Below are 20,612 nucleotides of genomic sequence, written 5' to 3' on the forward strand. Positions count from 1 at the left end.
ATATTTAATTGGTTATAAGATGGAATGGGTTTGAGCACAGTGACATACCACAGGTAACATTTTCTCCCCTAGTTGAACTAATGCAGAAATTTTACCACCGTACTGCCTTTGATGGTGAACAGTATGAATGTTTTATAAACAAAAGTTCTTGCCTTAATATTGGAGAACTAGCTTTGCAAATAGTTTTAATACTTACGGGGAGGATGAAAGCTTTGTGCCTTTATCTACTGTAAGTTCTCAAACAAAAACATCTGCTATTTGGTTTCCTTCCCCTACAACATCATCCTTATTTATTCGGTTTTGGAGCGTAATCTCTGGATAGACTCCAGCTTATAATAACAAAAGCAATACAGTACATTGTAAATGACGGAAATCTGGAATGGAAGAACAAAAGGCAAAAAGTACTGTGGTCTAACAACCTTTGTGGAGTTGAGAAAGCATTTCTGGGACTTTGTAACTGCGTTGATATGTTAGAAAAGAAGTGAAAGAACATGTGTTACATCTTCTGCATTTCCTCAGGATGGTGTCATGGAGTGAGATATATCAGCTAATTGGATGGTGTCATAGCAATGACCTTGCACTCAGTGTCAATAAGACAAAAGAACTGATTGTGAACTTAAGAAAGGGTAAGACGAGGGCACACACACCAGTCCATATAGAGGGATCAGAAGTGGAAAGTGTGAGCACTTTCAAGTTCTGGGTGTGAGCATCTGAGGTTCAGGAAAAGCTTCTGCCGTCTGATTCCTAAATGGACTTTGAACCCGTGAACGCTACCTTACTCTTTTTTATTTCTGATATTGCACTATTTTTAATTTCAAAAGGACTCCCATCACCTAGGACATGCCTTATTTTCATTGTCACCATCAGGAAGGGTGTACAGGAACCTGAAGGCACACTCTGAATGATTCAGAAATGGCTTCTTGTTTAATTCACCCTTTTATTATGTATTACAATGTACTGCTGCCGTATAACAACAATTTTCATGACATATGCTGATGATAGTAAACCTGATTCTTATTCTGGTGACAATACAAGTTGGCACCAAGTACAATAGAAGAAGGGGCTAGGATGTTCAGGATAGTAAAATCCTTATTGGAATCAAGAGAAAATCTGCAGATCCTGAAATCCAAGCAATACACACAAAATGCTGGAGGAACTCAGCAGGCCAAGCAGAGTAAACAGTAAACTTTATATGCCGAGACCCTTCATCGGAGCTGGAAAGTAAAGATGAGAAGTTGGAGTAAGAAGGTGGGGGGAGTGGAAGAAGAAGTACAAGGTAGTAGGTGATAGGCGAATGGTAGAGAGAGAGGAGAAGAAAAAAATCACGGAGAATTATGTGCTGGATGCAGAAGCTTGGTAGATGGTAGGTAAGGACAAGAGGAATACTTATCGCTAGTAGAGTGGTGGGTGAATGGGGTGAGGACAGACATGCGCAAAATGGGAGAGATGTGGCTGAGGGAAGTGCAGTGTCCTTATTAAAGTGCTGGTGGAATAAGGTAGGCTGCAATTGGTGACAGCATTGTGAATGGAGTAGAAGATTGAAAACCAGCACCTTGTTTCAGTCAGACACTTTACATCCTCTAAACTCAACATTGTGTTCGGTAATTTCACAGCATAAGTAAAGGTCCCTTTTTCCCCTAGAAAGCACTCTGCCACTTGCTGCTTCTCTAAACCCATCTTGTTTACTTCTCCCATTCCCTTGTGACTTTGAATCTCTCCTACTTTTCACTCCTGTCATAGACCTTGCTTTGTGTTTTTGTCACCTCTGCAGCCCAATTCCCGGTATCTTTGCCTATATCCTGTTCTATTTCTGACAAAAGGTTATTGTCCTGAAACATTGTTCTCTGTCTCCAGATGCAGCCGGATTTGCATATCTTCAGTATTTTCTGTTTCCCTTTTCAGCTTGTGGAATTGCATCCAATAATTTCAATCCTTTTAATTTGTTTTTGTTACAGTATATCATTGTTCAGGGCTGACTGAGCTCAATGTATCATTTTCCTCTCCAAGCAATTAATTACAAGAAATATTGCTCTTTGAGTAGGTTGCTTTGGAAAGAGTTGTATTTCTCCAGTAAGCATATTCATTTTAAGTAACATCTTTCTTGTGCTATTTTCAGTGTAGTTGGTCATTATCTCCAGATGTGGCTGCACTGTGGTCATTTGCTGGACTAATAATCCAGTGATCTGAAGTAATGATGTGGTGATTAGTTTGAATCCCATTAGCTGAGGAATTTAAAATCAGTTAATACAGTATCTTATCAGTTAAGGTGACCACGAAACTGCCAGATTGTCTAAAGTTTAATTTGGTTTACTACTGCCCTTTTGGGGGAAAAACTGCCCTCTTCATTAGTCTAGGTCACTTACTGTTTCCACCCCAATATCCTCTGAAATGGACTAACAGGTAGTTAAGTAAATAGCTATAAAAATTAATAAAATGGGATAAATCACAAAGTATATACCTAGGCACTGAATTCTAATGCACTAATTACTCAGCTCAGTTAATTTCTCATTAACTGAAAATAATTTCTCATTATCATTTTTAAAGTTTTTCTGAACTTCAGTCATTTGGTAACCTGACGTAATAGTCATACTCATAATATCACATCAACAATCCAGATTTCTGTTAAATCACTCCTCAGAAAGGCCCTGAGAACTTTCAGCATCAACTTTGAACCTAGAAGGCATCAAGTCATTTCTCAGGAAAACCTATCTGCTGTTCTTTCTTCCTAGACTACTGAGTCACTGTTCTTCCATGTTGAACAGCACATGAATGTCGTGGTGGTGATCACTTGAGTCGAATATAATGTTCTCCTAATGAGTTGTCTATCGGTGGGTCCTCAGCTGGCTGTAGAGGCCAGTCCAGGATCTACACATCCTGGTGCAGTGTGGGCAAGAGTAAGTGGTGGTTGTGGTTGGGTCTTTTGGTTCTTCAGTCTCTCCTTTTGCAGATGCCACTTGTTCTTTGCAGTACAGCAGAGGTCGTTCTCATGTAGCAAACTCCGTTGATTTCCTCCAGGTGTATCTATTCAGTGCAATGCCTTTCCAGCTTTTAGATATATTGTTGAATTTCTTCAGATTGATTTTGATGTTAACTTGGAAGTGTTTCCTTTGCCCATCTAGGGCTTTCTGACCTCCCTCCTACTGGGAGTAAAGGATCTGGGAGTTTAGGATGGTGATCTGCAGACATAAACTGTCAACTCGTTTATGAGAACACAGACTGATGGTAAGGTGACATGATGCATTGTTGCCGATCTTGGTACATGAAGACCAAGAAGGACACCACTTTAACTGGGACATCACGGAGGTTCTGACACAGGCAAATGAGAGGCAGATACAAGAGTTTTTAGAAGTGTGTTTCTCTTCTGATAGCTCATTAGCAAATGTATCAAAATCAACGCTATCTACGACCCCTAAAAGCCAAAGAACCATGAGCCAGTAGAATTCAAAGGTCAACTGAAGGGATGGCCAAACAAGACAGAAGCAAGCGGAGGTGGAGGGTACTATATAAATCGAGCACTCCCAGAGAGAAACACCAACTCTGCACTGAGGATGTCATCTCAACTGGTGGTGAAACATCTGCAAGCTAATCGCCAAGCTCAGCGAATGCTGTAACATCAAAGTAAAGGATCTGTTTGGGGACACATGAGTGTTGATGGAAGGCATGATTTTCTGACTGTCAGTTTACTAAATGTCTAAAGGTACCACAGAGCCTTATGGACATGAGTGCAGCTTGGTGTAGGACTTCCAAGTTAAAATTCTGAGAGACTTAGATAGGGTAAAGAGTCAGAATCTTCTTCCCAGGGTAGAATGTCGAATACTAGAGGGTATAGCTTTAAGGGGGGATGAGGAAAATTTAAAGGAGATGTGCAGGGCAAGTTTTTTTTAAACTAAGTATGATAAGTGACTGGGATGTGCTGCCATATGGTAGTAGAAAGCTGCTGGTAGTGGAAGCAGATATGATCGTGGCATTTAAGTCTTTAGAAATAGGCACGTGAACGTGCAGAGATATACATCATTTACAGGCAGAGAGGATCTTGTTTGTCACAGACTTTGTGGGTCAAAGGGCCTGTTCCTATACTGTTCTTTGTATGCTCTAAGAGTAATTTGGTTGCACCATGATGAAATGGCCAGTTCTTAAAGGACATTGTGACAACACTGAGCAAAAGGCAGATTGTGGCTAATTAGTGTGAAACTAACACCATCATCTTATCAGCATTTGCTACAACAGCACAAAAGAAATTTGAGTGTTTTCTGAACTGTCTTCTTTACCAACTTCAAACCTCTCCACCATCTAAGCACCACAAGTCAGGGATGAAATGAAGTACTGTAGTCTCTGATAACGCAGCTCCACCTGCACTCTGAATAACAACTGTCCAGTAGCAGGCAATCCATTTACCACCTTGACCATTAAGCTCACCAGCTCACCAAGAGTTCCTCAGCAACATCTCTCAAATCCACAACATTGTCTGCCAAGAAGAACAAGGACAACGGGCACTTGGCAAACCAGGTTTTCCAGGCTGTGCACTAATTTGAAATGATCACTGTTCTTTTATTGGTGCATTTAAAACAAAGTCCTGCACACTCATCATAATGGCATTGTGGTTTCCATTACCACCCACATACCATTGACTGAAAAAGGAGTTGTTAAATATTTCACTGGTTAAGGAAATAGTGGCTATAAAACGATGTTATAAATTATGCAAATATAGTATGGCCACAGGATAACACGAGCAATACAGAAATTTTTGTAGTGTAGTAAGTTTCATGCTAAAATCAATAAACCCTGGTTCCCTTAATGTGAGTTGTTTCCATAATGATATTTGCTTTAATGGCTCATCATGTCAAAAGGTGGACAGCTGTAAAAATAAAGCAGTCTTGTTTGTGTAGATAAGACCTTGAAATTATTTTCTAGGGTCAACATTAATATTCCCAACACCAACGGCTTTTAATTGTCGCTCAATTTTCATTTTTTTAATAATTTGTAGGAAACGTTAGAGGATCAAAGTCCAACTTTATTCGCCATATACATTTACATATTTTATGAATTTACTGTGGTGTGTTGGCGTGACATACAACAAAACAAAACAACATTCAACAATTATAAAGAATAATGAACTATATAAAAATAAAGTTAGAGGTTAAATTAAGGATATGGAATAAAATGTACACAATACCAGCATGTACAGTGGATTCCAGTTAATTAAAACACATTGGGACCAACATGTTTTTGCCCAATTAAGTGGCTGCTCCAATTAGCCAAAGTTTCATGGAAATAGTTAAAAGGCAGAAAGGCAAAGTACTGTTAACTGAGAAGGAAAACTGTATTTAAATGAAATACAGAACAAATACTACTACAATACTCTAAAACTGTGTATTAGTTCCTAATTGTCATCGATGGAAGAATTCATCCCCTGTATGCTGCTGTGTGTAAGTGAATAAAATCAGTGCAGACACAGAGTGTAGATTCCAGCATAAACTCAAAATTTTAAAAATGATCAAACTTTACTGCTTCTTGATTAAGTGTCAATGTCACAACCGGATAACGTAACTAACCCCATGCAACTAACCCCATTTAAAAGCTGTTCAGTCCATAATGTTTCATGGCCATGAGCAAGTGCACACTACTTATGCTGGTTAGAAACTGTTTGATGACAGTCCCCTGCCCCAATTAAGTGGCGTTATGTCCCAAATAAACAAAGGGAATCCTGGCCATTTTCTTGAATAGTATTTGCTTTTTAAGAGTTATTGCGAACAAGCGGCTTCCCAATTAACTGATGACATAGTTAACTGGAATCCATTGTATTTACAATGTAAACAGTATTATAATAATGATATAAAATGTGCAAATATATGCTTTTCAGTAACCCATAGGATTTGATTACCTTACTTTTTAATCATACACTTTTTGTTAATGGTTTTAAGGAATGCAGTTCAACAGCTTTGCTTTGATAATCTTTTCTCCATTATCTGTTTTACCAAGAGAAAAATACATCTTGGCACAACATTTGTTGGACAAACTGAAAAAGATAACTTGAATGAAATAATCCACATTTTATTAATGCTTGTAGTGCTAGTATCAATACAGAATAATTATCAGAAATCTTTTTGTAATTTTTATAATGTTTAGCCTTTGGATACATTCAGTTCAGGGCTTGTTCCCTTTATCCTCAGCAGTTCTAGTGGCACCGAGTATCAAAATGAATTATGTATGCCAGGACTTTTGTGTGAGCTGGCAGTTTAGACTGATCTAGGACAGATCACTGAAATTGAGCCTGCGGCAGAAAAGGCAGAAGTAAGCATGGACAAAAATTCTTATCTCTCTGGGGTCAAGTGAGGATTTTTCTGTTGATTCAAAAACATGTTGGTTCCTGTTGTATCTGCGGGACAAAATGTTTTCAGGATCTTTATAATGCTGGAAATGGTTGATGGTGAGGTAAGTTTGTGACAAGTTGAGAAAGTTGTAACTGTCAATTGCTGCTACTTTAAAATCACAAGTGAGTTGGGAAGAGAGGAAGATAGAGCCAAATCATTTTAACTGCTCTGCTTTCTCATTCCTGCCAGTGGAGAGATCCAAATCTGTCTATGTACTGTAGCTTGCTGAAGGGAAAATTGGCTTGTATTTTTTCAATAACAGCAATGATGAAAGAACCTCCACAGTTCTATTTGTGGCTAGTGATAATTGTTTTAAAACTGTTGAAGACAAACCTGTACGATGAACTAACCGACATTATATTTTCAGCTTTGGTTGAGCCATTAATACACCTGGAGGGTATTGATGATAAGTGAAAGTAATCATGTAGAGAGGGAAGGTAATTTATATCGTGGCGAAAGTCGAGAAGTATTAATTAAGAAGCCTCTGTACATCCTCCCTTTGGAATATGTGGATTTTCCCTGGGTGCTCCAGTTTCCACACACAGTCCAAAGACATATCGGGTAGGTTAATTGGTCATTGTAAATTGTCCCGTGATTAGGTTAGGGTTAATTGGGGTTGCTCGAGCAGTGCAGCTCAAAGGGCCAGAAGGCCAAACTCCATGCTGTATCACTAAATAAATTAATTACTTGCACTTTTTTCTTCTAATTAGCTGATGCCTTCTTTAAAGCCGCAATCAGCTTTGTTTCAGAAGTACCAAAGACGATAAACGTAGATGGAAAGATGAGAAATTCAGAAGGATATCTCCTTGAGTTCCTAAATAACTTCTTTTCGACGTTGTTGATAGTGCCTGTAAGTATCATAACTTATTTCAAATATGAAGAAGAAACTTATGGGTAGAGCTTTGGTTACATGAGAGAGAATAAATGGCTGCTATTAGTAGGAAAATGGGGGTTAGGGAAATAAATTTGATTAATGACTGCTAAATTCACAGAGTATTTAAGGATGTGTCTCCAGGAATTATGGATACATGGATGGTCACTTTACGACATTCTTTAGACTCAACAGTTCCAACAAATTAAAGGTTAGCTAATATGACCCCAATATTTTTAAATTGCTCAGAGAAAACAAGAAACAAAAGACTGGCTAGCCTGACATTAGTATGGTAGAAAATGCCATGGTCATAATAGAAGATTTATTTCCAGAGCATGTGGGGAAGAATGATAGGATTGGACAAAATCAACATGGATTTCTGAGAGACAAAATCAAGCTGTTGCTTTTCAATGAGCAGTGTAGATAAGGGAAAACTAGTGAATCTGATGCATTTGGACTTCCTGAAAGCTTTTAATAAAGTCCCACCTTAGAGACAAGTATGCACAATTAAGACACACAGTACTTGGGCTAAGGTCCAGACATATGGATGGAGAACTGTTGATTGATAGGAAATAGAGTAGGGGTAAATGGATCTTTCTTCAGATGACAGGAAATGCCTTGTGGGATACCACAGGAATCAATTCTAGGACCCCAGCTATTCACAACATGTATTAATGATTTGATGAGGGAATTAGATGTAATATCTATAAATTAAGTTGGAGAGTGAGCCTTGAGGAGGATGCAAAGAATTCCCAGTTTTATTTGGACAGATTGCGAGAGTGACAGTTGAAATGCAGTCTGCAATAGCAGGAAGGCAGATTTTTATCAAAATGGCAACAGGTTTGGGGAATCTGGAAAAGAGAACTGAATTTATTGAAACTATTGAACTATTATTGAAAGGCTGAATGCATGCTGTTTTTTTTCCCCCCCATGTTTCAAAACAAATGGTTGGGTACCTATTTTGTATTGTTCTTAAATGTTTTCAAATTTCAGGATCATCCAGAACAAGGCGTTCTTTACTTAGTGAGAGGCCTTTTAAATGTTATCCAGGATTACGTTTGGGAAGATCATACTGATACAAAAGTGCGGATCTATATAAATGTTTTGCATTTGTTGGCTGCTGCAAGTCAAGAAACTTACATCTACCATGTAGATAAAGGTACACAGAATAATTTCCTGTTATTGTGGTTGTGGTTTGATTGGTTTGAAGTAGAAGTTGAATGCTGCATGATTGTGGCAAAGAAATCTGTGGGAGAAGCATTCAAAAATAACAGGGTGTTCTTCACTAGAAGTTGTAATTTTGTTTTTCTTGCACATTTCAAGTAGTTGTCCAAGAACTCATTTAACATGAAGTTATATTGGCAGGGATGACTTTTTCATTTAAACCTATTGAAAAGTGAAAAAAGCAAACTGCTAATAATAAATGACAGCCATGCAGAATGAACACTTTGTTTTCGTGATGCTGCATTTGGCATTTAAAATACACACATACTCTGTTGACCAATCTCTCATGTCTCTGGAGAGACTGTGTTGCAACAGAAATTGTAGAACGAAAGTAGTTATAGGAGCTGATGGAAGTAAATAAAGATATGTATGATTACATGGAAGCAATTGCAGTTTTTGTTGAAGTCAGGGAGATTGAATTCTAGAACCTGTGTCAAGTAGCAAAACTCCACTCTCCAAGCAAGCAGCTAACAGCTTCACTAAACAAAAATCAAGTATGCACTGTGACTGACAGGATCTCTTTCTATGCTAAGCCCATTTCTTGTTGGATTGTAAAGTAGGCCTGCATCAACCCATGCATGTTGAATAATGCATGAAAAATGATAAGATCTACAGAGCCTTTAAAGAAGCAAATTTAATGTGAGCCTTTATAATCATGTACAACAAATGGCAGGGGACCCGGACATCTGTGTAATATATTTGAAACCACATATCAAACCAGACCCATGCTGGATGATTTGCCCAAAAATCTTTAAAATAATAGCCACTAGGGAGCAATCAGTCTAATGCAATGACTATATTGGAAGCTCTGATTTTTTTTCTTCCATTTAGTGAATTTGCGATAGAAAATGCTCTCTATGAAAAATACATTAGCCCCATTTTCTGCTGATCCTACCTAGCTATAAATGCAGTGGCAAAGCAGGCAAATCTGACTATGTGAGGCTTTGAGTCGCAAAATTATCATTATCAGTACATTCAGATGCTGGCTTGCCCAGATAAAAGTTCCATGCAGCAACCAGAATCACTGACAGCTGTGCTGTCCTTGATTTATTGACTTACCAAACTTTACATTTGCTGATGTTGATCTTTAATCTTGCCACACTCATACCTGTTCAGATTCAAACTTCAAACCTTCATCCCTATAATTTAATTTTGTACAAAGCAATATATTGTAAGTAAGACATTCCCTGCGCTACATTGAAAGTGAATCTTAATCTTGGAGTGCTATTGTAAAACATTTTTATTACACAAGGTCTCTGCAGTTTGCCTCATTTATCCAAAGCCCATTTCAGTTTTTTAAGTTAAATTCATTTAAATGAAAAGCTAAATCAGAGAGAGCATTTTCTATGCTAAATGCACCAAAAGAAGAAAAAAAATCAGAAGTTCCACAATTATCTTTGCATTAGAATGATTCTTTCCTAATGACAAATTTTCTTTAAAGATTTCCAGGGAAATAATCTATCAGTCACAGATCTAGTTTGATGTATGGTTTCAAATGTAACACAATCCAAATATTAGACATCCAGGATCTCTACCAAACACAAAGTGCACTGCAGATGCTGTGGTCAAATCAAGACGTACAAAAAAGCACTATGGATAGTAGAAGAAGGCAGAGTCATGAGAGGTGATAGGCAGCTAGAAGAGGAGACAGAGTAGAGGTGGGATGGGGAAGGGAGAGGGAAGGAATTACCGGAAGTTGGAGAATTCGATGTTCATACCAAGGGGCTGGAGACTGCCCAGACAGTATATGAGATGTTGTACCTCCAACCGAAGTTTGGCCTCATCATGGCAGTAGAGGAGGCCATGTATGGACATATCCGAATGGGAATGAGAGGGAGAGTTGAAGTGAGTGGCAACCGGGAGATCCTGTCTGGTGTGGCCCATAGTGCTTTCCCCTTAGATTCCTTCTTCACGTCTCCTGCCTATCCTCTCCCTGCTTCCCCTCCCCCACCCCTTGATCTTTCCTCTGATTGGTTTTCCACCTTCTATCCTCCTTCTTTAGTCCTGACGAAGGGTTTCGACCCGAAACGTTGACTGCTTCTTTCAACGGATGCTGTCCGACCTGCTGAGTTCATCCAGTTTTTTTGTACGTCAGGATCTCTACCATTTGTTTACCACAGTTTTATTTATGTGTATTTCAAAATTCCATGGTATATTGTCATAGTACAAACATTTAGCATAAATAGGGAATCTTTAACCTTTTAACTGTACAGATATTTATATGAACCTTCTGTCATTTGGCCATTCCAACGTGCACTGCATGAGTCAGTATCCTTTAGGATGGATAACCAGATCAACTGTACTGTAGGACAATCTAAATAGAACAGTTACATAGCCTGAGATGTTTATTTCAATGAGTTCTGAAAACAAAAATTCCATATTTTAGGAACATTTGCAGTGTAAAGTTATATTTAAATCAATGAAATTGAGTATAAATTCTGCAGAAATGGATATTAATTTCAAGATTCTGTGCATTGATGTTTTAAATAGTTTTGAGTTGAAGCTTGTTCTAAAATGATGGCCTAAAAGTTGTGTAACAACAGGATTAAAGCAGTCTTAAATGAAAAGGCATTTTGAGAAAAGAAGGTGCTACGTTTAAAAAAAAAGAGTTGTTTTGCTCTGGGCTGTTGGACAGGTGCAGTGAGCATATTCTTTTCAGTTTAATTTAGATGGCTTCATCCAAGTATTGTGCATTCATTCTATTTAAAGTACTGCACAAACCCAGGTTATATCAATTGTTGGAAGCAACTCTGATTAGATCAGTTGTATGTTTCTTTCTGCTGGGGAAATAAAATAGATTATAGTTTGATTCAAATTTCATCACAGCATTTTCACCTTCAGAAATATTGCAATGAGTTGCTTGTGAAAGTCATAGATAGCTGCTCTGGAACGCAGTATATCATTGTCACATTACCGGGTTGTGTTGTCACACAGGTAGGCATAGGACACCAAGAGTGAATTTCCACAAAATATAGATTCACACAATGTACAAGAACTAGCAGTTACACTTAATTGCACTACTGGTAAGATGGCAGCGTGCTTGGACACAGAGGCCTCTACGGGTTCAACCAAGGGAGTTTTTAAGCATTTTTTTTATGATCGCAAGACACTGCTGGAATTAAGAACTTCAGTTCGGGCCAAGACCCTTCGTCAGGACTGGAGAGGAAAGAGCTGAGGAGTAGATTTAAAAGGTGGGGAGTGGGGAGAGAAGAGAGAAACACAAGGTGATAGATCAGCCGGAAGGGGGAGGGATGAAATAAAGAGCAGGGAAGTTGATTGGTGAAAGAGACAGAAGGCCAAGGAAGAAAGAAAAGGAGGTCGGAGCATCAGGGGGAGGCGATGGGCGAGCAAGGAGATAAGGTGAGAGAGGGAAAAGGGGATGGGAAATGGTGAAGGGGACATTACCGAAAGTTTGAGAAATTGATGTTCATGTCATCAGGTTGGAAGCTATCGAGACTGTTCCTCTAACCTAAGTTACCTAAGTTAACCTAACCTAAGGTTAACTGTTCCTCTAACCTAAGTTACTGCCTCATCACGACAGTAGAGGAAGCTATTGATAAACATGAACAACAATTTCTTAAACTTCTGGTAAATTACTTCCCCCTCACCATTTCTTATCCCCTTTTCCCTCTCTCACCTTATCTCCTTGCCCACCCATCATCTCCCTCTGGTGCTCCTCCCCCTCTTTTCTTTCTTTCTTTCTTTCACCAATCAAATTCACAGCTCTTTACATCAGCTCTTTCCCCTTCAGGTTTCACCTATCACCTTGTGTTCATTTTCCCCCTCCCCCCCACCTTTAAAAGCTTTTTTTCTCCAGTCCTGCCAAAGGGTCTCAGCCCGAAACATCAACTGTACTTTTTCCCATAGATGCTGCCTGGCCTGCTGAGTTCCTTCAGCATTTTGTGTGTGTTGGATTTCCAACATTTGCAGATTTTCTCTTGCTTGTGATTGAAGAACTTCAACCCCATCAGTGGGTTACTCGTTGACGGAGGAGTTGGACTTGGTGTAGACCATGTTGCTGCCTGATACAGAGAAGTTTCAGAGTTGGTGCACGAAGATGGTGTGTAGTCTAATAGCGAGTGATGGTCTTGGACATTTTTCTTGTCATTGCAAGATGCTGTTGGACATTGGAAATGTGGAATGCTGCAAGTTAGGACTGTTGGTGGGACCAGCTCCTGAAGAGCTTCGTGGCCTTGGTTGTAGCGTGGAGTAGATCTGCTGCGGTGTCGTCTGTTGCAGCTGACCCCTTCCAATGTTCAGTCCATGATCGACGAGCTGGATTGCATTTGTCTACGGATTGCTGGGGCTTGTTCCTGCTGACAACATCCATGGACTCAGGGATTTCAGCTATATTATATTATTTTGTGTGTTTCAGTTTATTAGTATACTATGTGTGGTATATGTGCCTTGTGCTGTGTAAAACTGTCAGTACTGTTTTTCGTATTTTGGCCCTGGAGGAACATTGTTTTGTTTGGCTGTATTAATTGGTATTCCTGTATGGTTGAATGATCATTAAACTTTAATTTGAACAATGTTATGCGAGTGTCTATTGTCTCTGACTGGAGCATCTTAAGTAAAAGTATATTGGCATTTTTTTCAGTGCAAGAACTCTAAACATATAGATGATCAAATAATGATCTATATCACATTATAAAGCATATCCAAAAACTCTTATCTTCCAGTGGATTCTAATGATAGTCTGTATGGGAGTGACCCCAAATTCTTGGCAGAAATTAATAAGCTTTCTGAAACCCTCATTGGACAAATCCTTGACCATCTCAAGACTCTCGGAAAAGAGGAGGTATGAGATTAATTGTCTGATGTTAACAATGTTTTCATGTAATGTATTTAAAGTTTCATAGAAGTACTTAGTATTAATGTTTCTTTGTAGAGGCCAAGGACTTTATATAAAATGAGTAATATTTTAGCAAGCAGGTAATTGTTCTCTATATTTCATATTACTGACCCTGTGCTGCTGTCATTTTCATAATTTTTGACGGGCTGAAATTGAGTGCAGTTCTGAGCCATTATTAAATTGTTTAGAATGTATTTTATAGGGGATGAAAGATCTACAGGGTTATATCTCTTCACAATTTAATTTTGAATCCATGCTCAAACCCCGCATGGTTAGGGAACTGAGGAGGGTTGGGAATCTGAGAGATATTTGCACAAAATTTAAAACATTTTATCTCTTTGTGCATTTAAGATATTCACTTGAAGTGTAGATTATTTTTATTATCACATTATCACTTACAAATGGCTATTTAGCCATTGCTACCAGCTTCCAGAATATTCAAGGTGTTCCAATGGCAGGCTTCTATGGAAAATCCTTGCTACAGATCAGAACTCCATCAGCGCTCTTGTAGGGGGGAAAAACAATACAAGACCATAAGACTTTGGAGCAAGATTATTCAGCCCTACGAGTCAATATCCACCATTCCATCATGGCTGATTTATACATGCATTAGTCATCTATTCAGAATACTGTACCTTAAAGCACCTTAAAAGCATTAATGTGTCAATGTATTTTGGTTGTTTTGAGCATCTTTAAAATAGAGGGCATTTTTTACTGTGCTACAAGTACATAGGACATACAATATACTCACAATTATACAGGTTTTATAAAAGGTATGGGGGTTGATACTACGGTTGTGAAAGAGAGTTATGGACGATAGAGGAAACTTGAAGGATAGCTGTTTCTTAAATCATGTCTACTTAGTGATGAGTGTAGGATTTAGTCAGGACCCAGATGTAAAGAGATTACACTTCAGTCTATATTAGCTATCACACTTCTGACTTTGTCTGCTATGATTTTCCCACCCCTCCCCCCCACACTCATGCCATATGCTCCCTGAAGAATTATTGTCAACACTTGCTTACATCAACTCTCTCTACCTCCCTGAACTCTCATCTCGCATCCAAGATATTTTCCCTTATTTCTCAGGAAATCCACTTTGGTCATGTTGATTATGATGCTGTCAGTGCGCCAAGAACATTGCACTTTGGAACTATATTATGTTGTTATTACATCTGTCTGAGGCAGCACTTGTTGAACAAGTCAGCTGATAGGAAATAGCTGTTCTAGGATAGCTAGCAGACTTTCTCATTAAAATAATGTTTCTTTAGAAAGTCATACAATCTGAATTGCCATGTCTGGTAAGGAGATGTTGGGAAAATCTTGCAGATATGACCAAAAATTCATCTTCTGTTTTTTCTTAAAATAGGTTAATCTTTGGACATATCTGCAAATTACTGGGGCAAAGTTAGAATTCACAGCTGCAGTTTGCGCCTTTATACATACTCTGCTTATTTGCAGTGGTTTAATGTTTTCAAATGATTGTCACTGTTGCAAATCAACAGGTAATGATGCTCATTGACACAAGCCTAACTTTTACAAGAGATATTCTACTGTTTGTGAGTTTTGATCAAATTTCCATGAATGCTTCTAGCTAGTGATAAAAATTCCGTAATCTGATGTTCAGATTATTGTCACAATATACATGATACAGAGCACTGTTTTAACAGGTAGAAGAAGTCTCTGAGGAATTCCAAATGAAAGGATTTGTCCTAAAATGTAAACTCAGATAGGCAAGCTCTATCCTGCTGACTATTTTATTTCTGGCCCTTTATATATGTTACAGGTATAAAGAATATTTATTTGCACTACATACTATGAAAAATCTTTTTTATTTTACAGACTTTGAAGCGACAGAGTACATTGAGCTTGTCCTTATTTAACAGTATCCTTAGCCATGGAGACCTGAAGAATAATAAACTTAATCAACTAACAATAAATTTGTGGAATCTTGCTCAAAAACATGGGTTTGCTGACACAAAAACCATGGTAAGTACAGCACTATGCTGTTATGCATCCTTGCTCTCTTTTACCACAAATTTGCTTCTTGTTACAGCAGTGGATTTGAAACGCGGCATTCTTTCTATTGTCATTTATTTTCTCTTGAAATATTGGAGATGATTTGTTAATGACTGTAGAATGTTGTTATTCTGGGAAAGAAAGGGGTAAAAGAGAGGTAGAATAGGAATACAGTGAATTATCAAGTCAAGTCACTTTTTATTGTCATTTCGACCATAACTGCTGGTACAGTACACAGTAAAAACGAGACAATGTTTTTCAGGACCATGGTATTACATGAAACAGTACAAAAACTAGACTGAACTACGTAAAAAAAAAACATGGAAAAAAAACAATGCATAAAACCTTTTTTTGTGCACATAAAGTGCACAAAACAGTGCAGGCATTACAATAAATAATAAACAAGCCAATAGGGCAGTAAGGTGTCAGTCCAGTCTCTGGGTATTGAGAAGTCTAATAGCTTGGGGGAAGAAACTGTTACATAGTCTGGTCGTGAGAGCCCAAATGCTTCGGTGCCTTTTCCCAGACAGCAGGAAGGAGAAGAGTTTGTAATGAGTTGACCGTGGGGTCCTTCATAATGCTGTTTGTCTAGTTTTTGAACTACTTAAAAGGAATTTTAAATTGGCTACTAAACCATCTCTTGTCCTCTTGACTTAAATGAAACACATTCATTTTTTTTTACAAAATTAACTGACTTTTGTACCTGAGGTTAATATTCTACTTGATTTACAATGGATTTTTCCTTGGCAAAGTTATTTTATTTGAACATAAGTGAAAAGAATATTCACCATGATGCAGAAATAGTTTGTTTCGAAGTATGAATAGCTGCAGTGCAGGAGTTACAATTCAGCCTACTGGCTCACCACTAGAGCAAGCAGCATGTTCCATCCATGATCTCTTTCTCTGAGAGCTTGCAATTTCTTCTGCACCACTTTTATTGCGTTTCCTGATGAAGGAACATGCCACCACCACTTCTGCAAGTTGTGCATTCCAGCAACATGCAATAACACATAAACTGTTTTCCTCATGTCACTATTAATTCCCTTCCTCTTTGCCCTGCATCCTTCCACCACTGGAAACAACCTCCTACTAGCACTCTGTCCAATTGCTTATCTTTGTTTTTGGGGTGGTGCAGTAGCGTAGCAGTTAGTGTACTGCTATTACAGTGTCAGCGACCTGGCCTTGACTGGAAGGAGTTTGTATGTTCTCTCCATGACCACCTGGATTTCCTCCAGGTGCTCTGGTTTCATCCTGCATTTTAAAGATCATGGGTTAGTGGGTTAATTAGTAACGTGAATAATTGAGCGGTGTGGTCTCATTGGGCTGAAAGGGCCTGTTACTGTGCCTGATCGCTTAACTACTAGATGCTAACAAATCTCCCGAGTCTCCTCTACAGGGAAAACAGTCCCAAGTCTGTCCTTGTAACGTTAGTCCCTCATTCTTGTAAATCTTTACTGAAAACCTCTAATGTCTTCACAACCTTCCAGTTATACATGGTGAGCAGAAGTGAATGCCATGTTGAGGTTGGACTAGTGTCTTATAAATTTGAGTACATTTCCTTGCTTTTGTACCCAATGGGTTCATTGATAAATTTCTGATTTTTTTGTTTTTCTGACTTATTAACAGCTTCCTTATCCTGCTCTGTCACTTTTTCAGGACTCTGTCCTCCTCCTTAGAGCAATTTTCTTTCTTCCGCAGTGCTTCTCATTCTTTGTAACAAGGTGCATCACCTTGCATTTTTCATTAAAGAACGGAACTTCATCTGCCGTGTATCTACCCTTTCCACCAGCTTGTTAATATCCATAACTACTCTTTTCACAGTTTACCATACTTCCAAGTTTTGTATTTTGTGCAGTAAATAGCAATTTGCAACCCAGCCGCCACCACCCCTGCCAAAGTCTGGTTCATCAATGTAAAAAAGTGAATGGTCCTACACCACAGAGAATAGCACAATTCACCTTTATCCACCAGAGTTTTCAATTGTCCTGTCATTTATCCGTAATTAGTTCAAAAGATCTTAAGTGATGTTGCCATATTTAAGACTAAAAGATTAGGAGCAGAAATGGGTCATTTGGCTCGTCATGCCTGCTCTGCCTAACATGCTTTTTTTTTCTCTCAACCCCATTCTCCCGAAACACTTAACTCACTTCCTTTCAAGAACTGATCAATCCCTGCTTTAAGTATGCCCAACGACTTGGCCTTCACACCCTTTCATGGAAACGCATTCCACAGATTCTCCACCATCAGGCTGAAGAAATTTCTCCTCATTTTAGTCTCAGCAGTGTCCCTTTAATCTGAATACGTACCTGTTGATAATTAAGACAATTATAACAATGCATTCCAGGACCAACAAGAGACTGGGCTAATTAGATTTAAAAATAAGTAACAAACTGGCTTATTACCTAACTACTAGATGGACATTTTCCCAAGATATCATTATACTACATTTTTAAAGAGAAAGGGAAATGCAAGGCTTGCTTTTAAGTTTTTAAATTTTAAGACCAACCTCAGTGGAATTGGACATAGTAAATAGAGAAAACTCATCAATAGGTTAAAATACATATTAGTGGGGTTACAAGAATAGCATAAAGATTGAGGGGTTCCCACTGCTAGTATTTTTTTAGCATGTTGGTTAATTTCTGGCTCTTAATTCATTCTGTTGCTATTTCCAGCACTTGGAGTGCTTGTCCAGGTTGATTTGATTGAAGTTTTTAAGGTGGAGGAAAATGGAGAGGAGCTATTTCTTCTGACTGGGTAGATGGTTTTAAGGTTTGAGTCAGAGTGTCCAGGAAAGGACACTGATGAATACTGAGTCCAGAGAAAATGTGGCGTTGTCTTCTGCAAATAGCTGAGATTGATGGAGTTTTGTTAGTCATAGACATTAACAGACTGAGATTCAGATCATATACTACCCAAGATCCTTTAAATGTTGCAACACGATGAAGGCAAGAAAGCCTATTGTTATTCCTATTTGAAATGGGGAGGGATGTTAAAACATCCAAACTATAATTCATTAACATCATATGAAACTGATGTTTTGGATGTAGCATGTTTGTAATTGGTATTATATTTGGAATTATAATCCATCAGCTTTTTAATATAAGTTTTTAAGGTAAATAAGTAAGATATTCTCCTGCTTTTAAAAAAAATATTCTTTTGCTAGTAAATGAAAATCAAAATACTACACTAACAGAAATCTGAAACATAATCAAATAATGCTGGAAACATTTAGCAGATCAGTCTGTGCTGGTGGTGTAGTGGCATCCACACCAGACTTTGGAACAAGTGGTCCCAGGTTCAAATCTGGCCAGCTCCTTGCACGAGTTCCACTTAAGCGGGGTTGAGTGTCGAGCTAGCAACTCGGCCTTGTAACAGAAGCAAATGCTAAAACAGAGGCAAGATTGCTGCCCAATGTGCTAAATTGATGTGGGGAGTTTAAAAAAAAACTCACCAGATCAGGCAGCATTTGTGGAAAGAGAAACAAAATTAGTATTTCATATTGAAGATCTGTTGTCAGTTTAGTCAGCTTTTGCATGGGTTGATTGACCTGAAATATTAACTCTGCTTCTCTTTCCACAGATCCACTGAGCTTTGCCGTCATTTTGCATTTTTATTATACTTTTTATTTGCCAATTTAATTAAGAGCAGAGCTCTGCTAAATATCAGGGACCAATTTTGCCTCCCACCTGCTTCTTGATTTTAAAAAGAATCATGGATAAACATGTTTTGATGCAATTGGAATACATTTTTGTAGTCAATTTTATAATCACCTTCATTTGTTTCAGAGTGAACCATCTGATGAACATTTCTTGCATTTTCTTTTAAGGTGAGGACATTAGAACACATCAGACGCCAGAGCAAACAACCAAATATGAGTCATTTTGCAGATCTAGCATTGAGACTTCCACTGCAGTCACGAACATAACATAACCTCTTGTTCGTGTCACACAAATTTACAACTGCCAATGGGAGATGTCTGCCTTTAGTATGGAACAATTATTTCAAAAGTGTGTTCACTATTTCATCTCATTTAAATGACTAGTATGTCTGCTTCTGCTAAAAGCCTACGCTTAAACAAAGAAGGAAGATGGCTATGCACAAATGAAGATGTGAATCACTTGCACAGAATGGACTCTATTTGATCTAGCTGGAGAACGTGATGAAGGCTTGATCAGCAAGGGAAATAAGCTTGTCTTGGTTTTCTGTTTCTAATATCAGTATCAGACCTACACGAGAGAACTAAACACAGGTTGCCTATATTTCTGATGCCCTGGCACTCATATGAGACCCAAGAAAAGAGGAAAATTTATGTACTTAAAGATATAACGAAGATATGTAAAATTAGAAACTACAATTACCCAGCACTTGAACAACTTGAAAATAATATTGGTCAGTGAGACCAAAGCACATTTAGTAAGAGTGGAATGGTTTAGTTAGAGTTAACTTCATTACATTATGTAGTATGATCTTCTAGATAGTCAGGATAATTGTTGGACGTTCCCCCTCCAGTACATTTAGTACTAATGTCAGGTTTTGGTCCTGAAATTTCAAGCTCCAGAATTGGTGATGCAACACTTATTACTTTGGCTCAGATAAGTACAGAGAGAAAATAATTTTGTTTGATTGTTGCAGTTTGTTCACTGTAAAGAATCTCCTTTTATCACCACAGCCATCAGACTGTTAATGAGTGGTTACCTATGAAGCTGTTTGAAACAAGCTTCCACACAGCATTCCAACTGATGTCTGAGCTAAGTAATGCTGATGCACTGTACACAGTTTTGAATTAAAAACAATAGTGAGATACACATTTACTTGAGGTATGCAGAAGTATCATTATTTGATTGAGCCATTGGATTTCATTTTATTTGCAATATAAGTGAATTGAAATAGTCCTAGGCTTTATGTTTGTTCAGCTTTTGATTATTTTATATACTAGTCTACAATTCATTACAAATTGGGGAAAAAGAAATTTTCAGTACTGTCATTTAGGGAAAAAATTGAGATTATTTTCATAGGCAACTGTGTAAGAACTTGAAAAGATTATTCATATTTCTTCTTATTGAGAATGTCTAATACAACATATTTTCTGCAAAATGTTTAGCAGTCTTCAATGTGGCAGTATTTTGCGCTTGCTTTCTAATCCAAGCTCCAGAATTGGTACTTAATGCATATAATACAAACTAAAACTTATGAATTTATCAATAGCAGCATAAAAAGTTAATTTGCATTTTAGATTAATTTAAAGCAAGCAAAAATGTTTTGAATTTTTGTA

General features: G+C 38.0%; 1 protein-coding gene across 2 annotated transcripts in view; it reads left to right on the forward strand.

Moving 5' to 3' along the window:
• The window catches only part of vps35l (VPS35 endosomal protein sorting factor like), a 108,490-nt gene extending 88,339 nt beyond the window's left edge, over window positions 1-20,151 (forward strand). For both annotated transcript variants that reach the window (XM_059979409.1, XM_059979410.1), the window contains exons 27-31: window positions 7,082-7,221; window positions 8,236-8,401; window positions 13,149-13,267; window positions 15,164-15,310; window positions 19,167-20,151. In XM_059979409.1, coding sequence (XP_059835392.1) covers window positions 7,082-7,221; window positions 8,236-8,401; window positions 13,149-13,267; window positions 15,164-15,310; window positions 19,167-19,265 — 671 coding nt within the window. In that variant the 3' untranslated portion in view covers window positions 19,266-20,151. The remainder of the gene's footprint in view (window positions 1-7,081; window positions 7,222-8,235; window positions 8,402-13,148; window positions 13,268-15,163; window positions 15,311-19,166) is intronic.
• The last annotated feature ends 461 nt before the right edge of the window (window positions 20,152-20,612 follow it).

This window comes from Hypanus sabinus, chromosome 9 (assembly GCF_030144855.1).
Source record: "Hypanus sabinus isolate sHypSab1 chromosome 9, sHypSab1.hap1, whole genome shotgun sequence".
In the NCBI taxonomy this organism is placed as follows: Eukaryota; Metazoa; Chordata; class Chondrichthyes; order Myliobatiformes; family Dasyatidae; genus Hypanus; species Hypanus sabinus.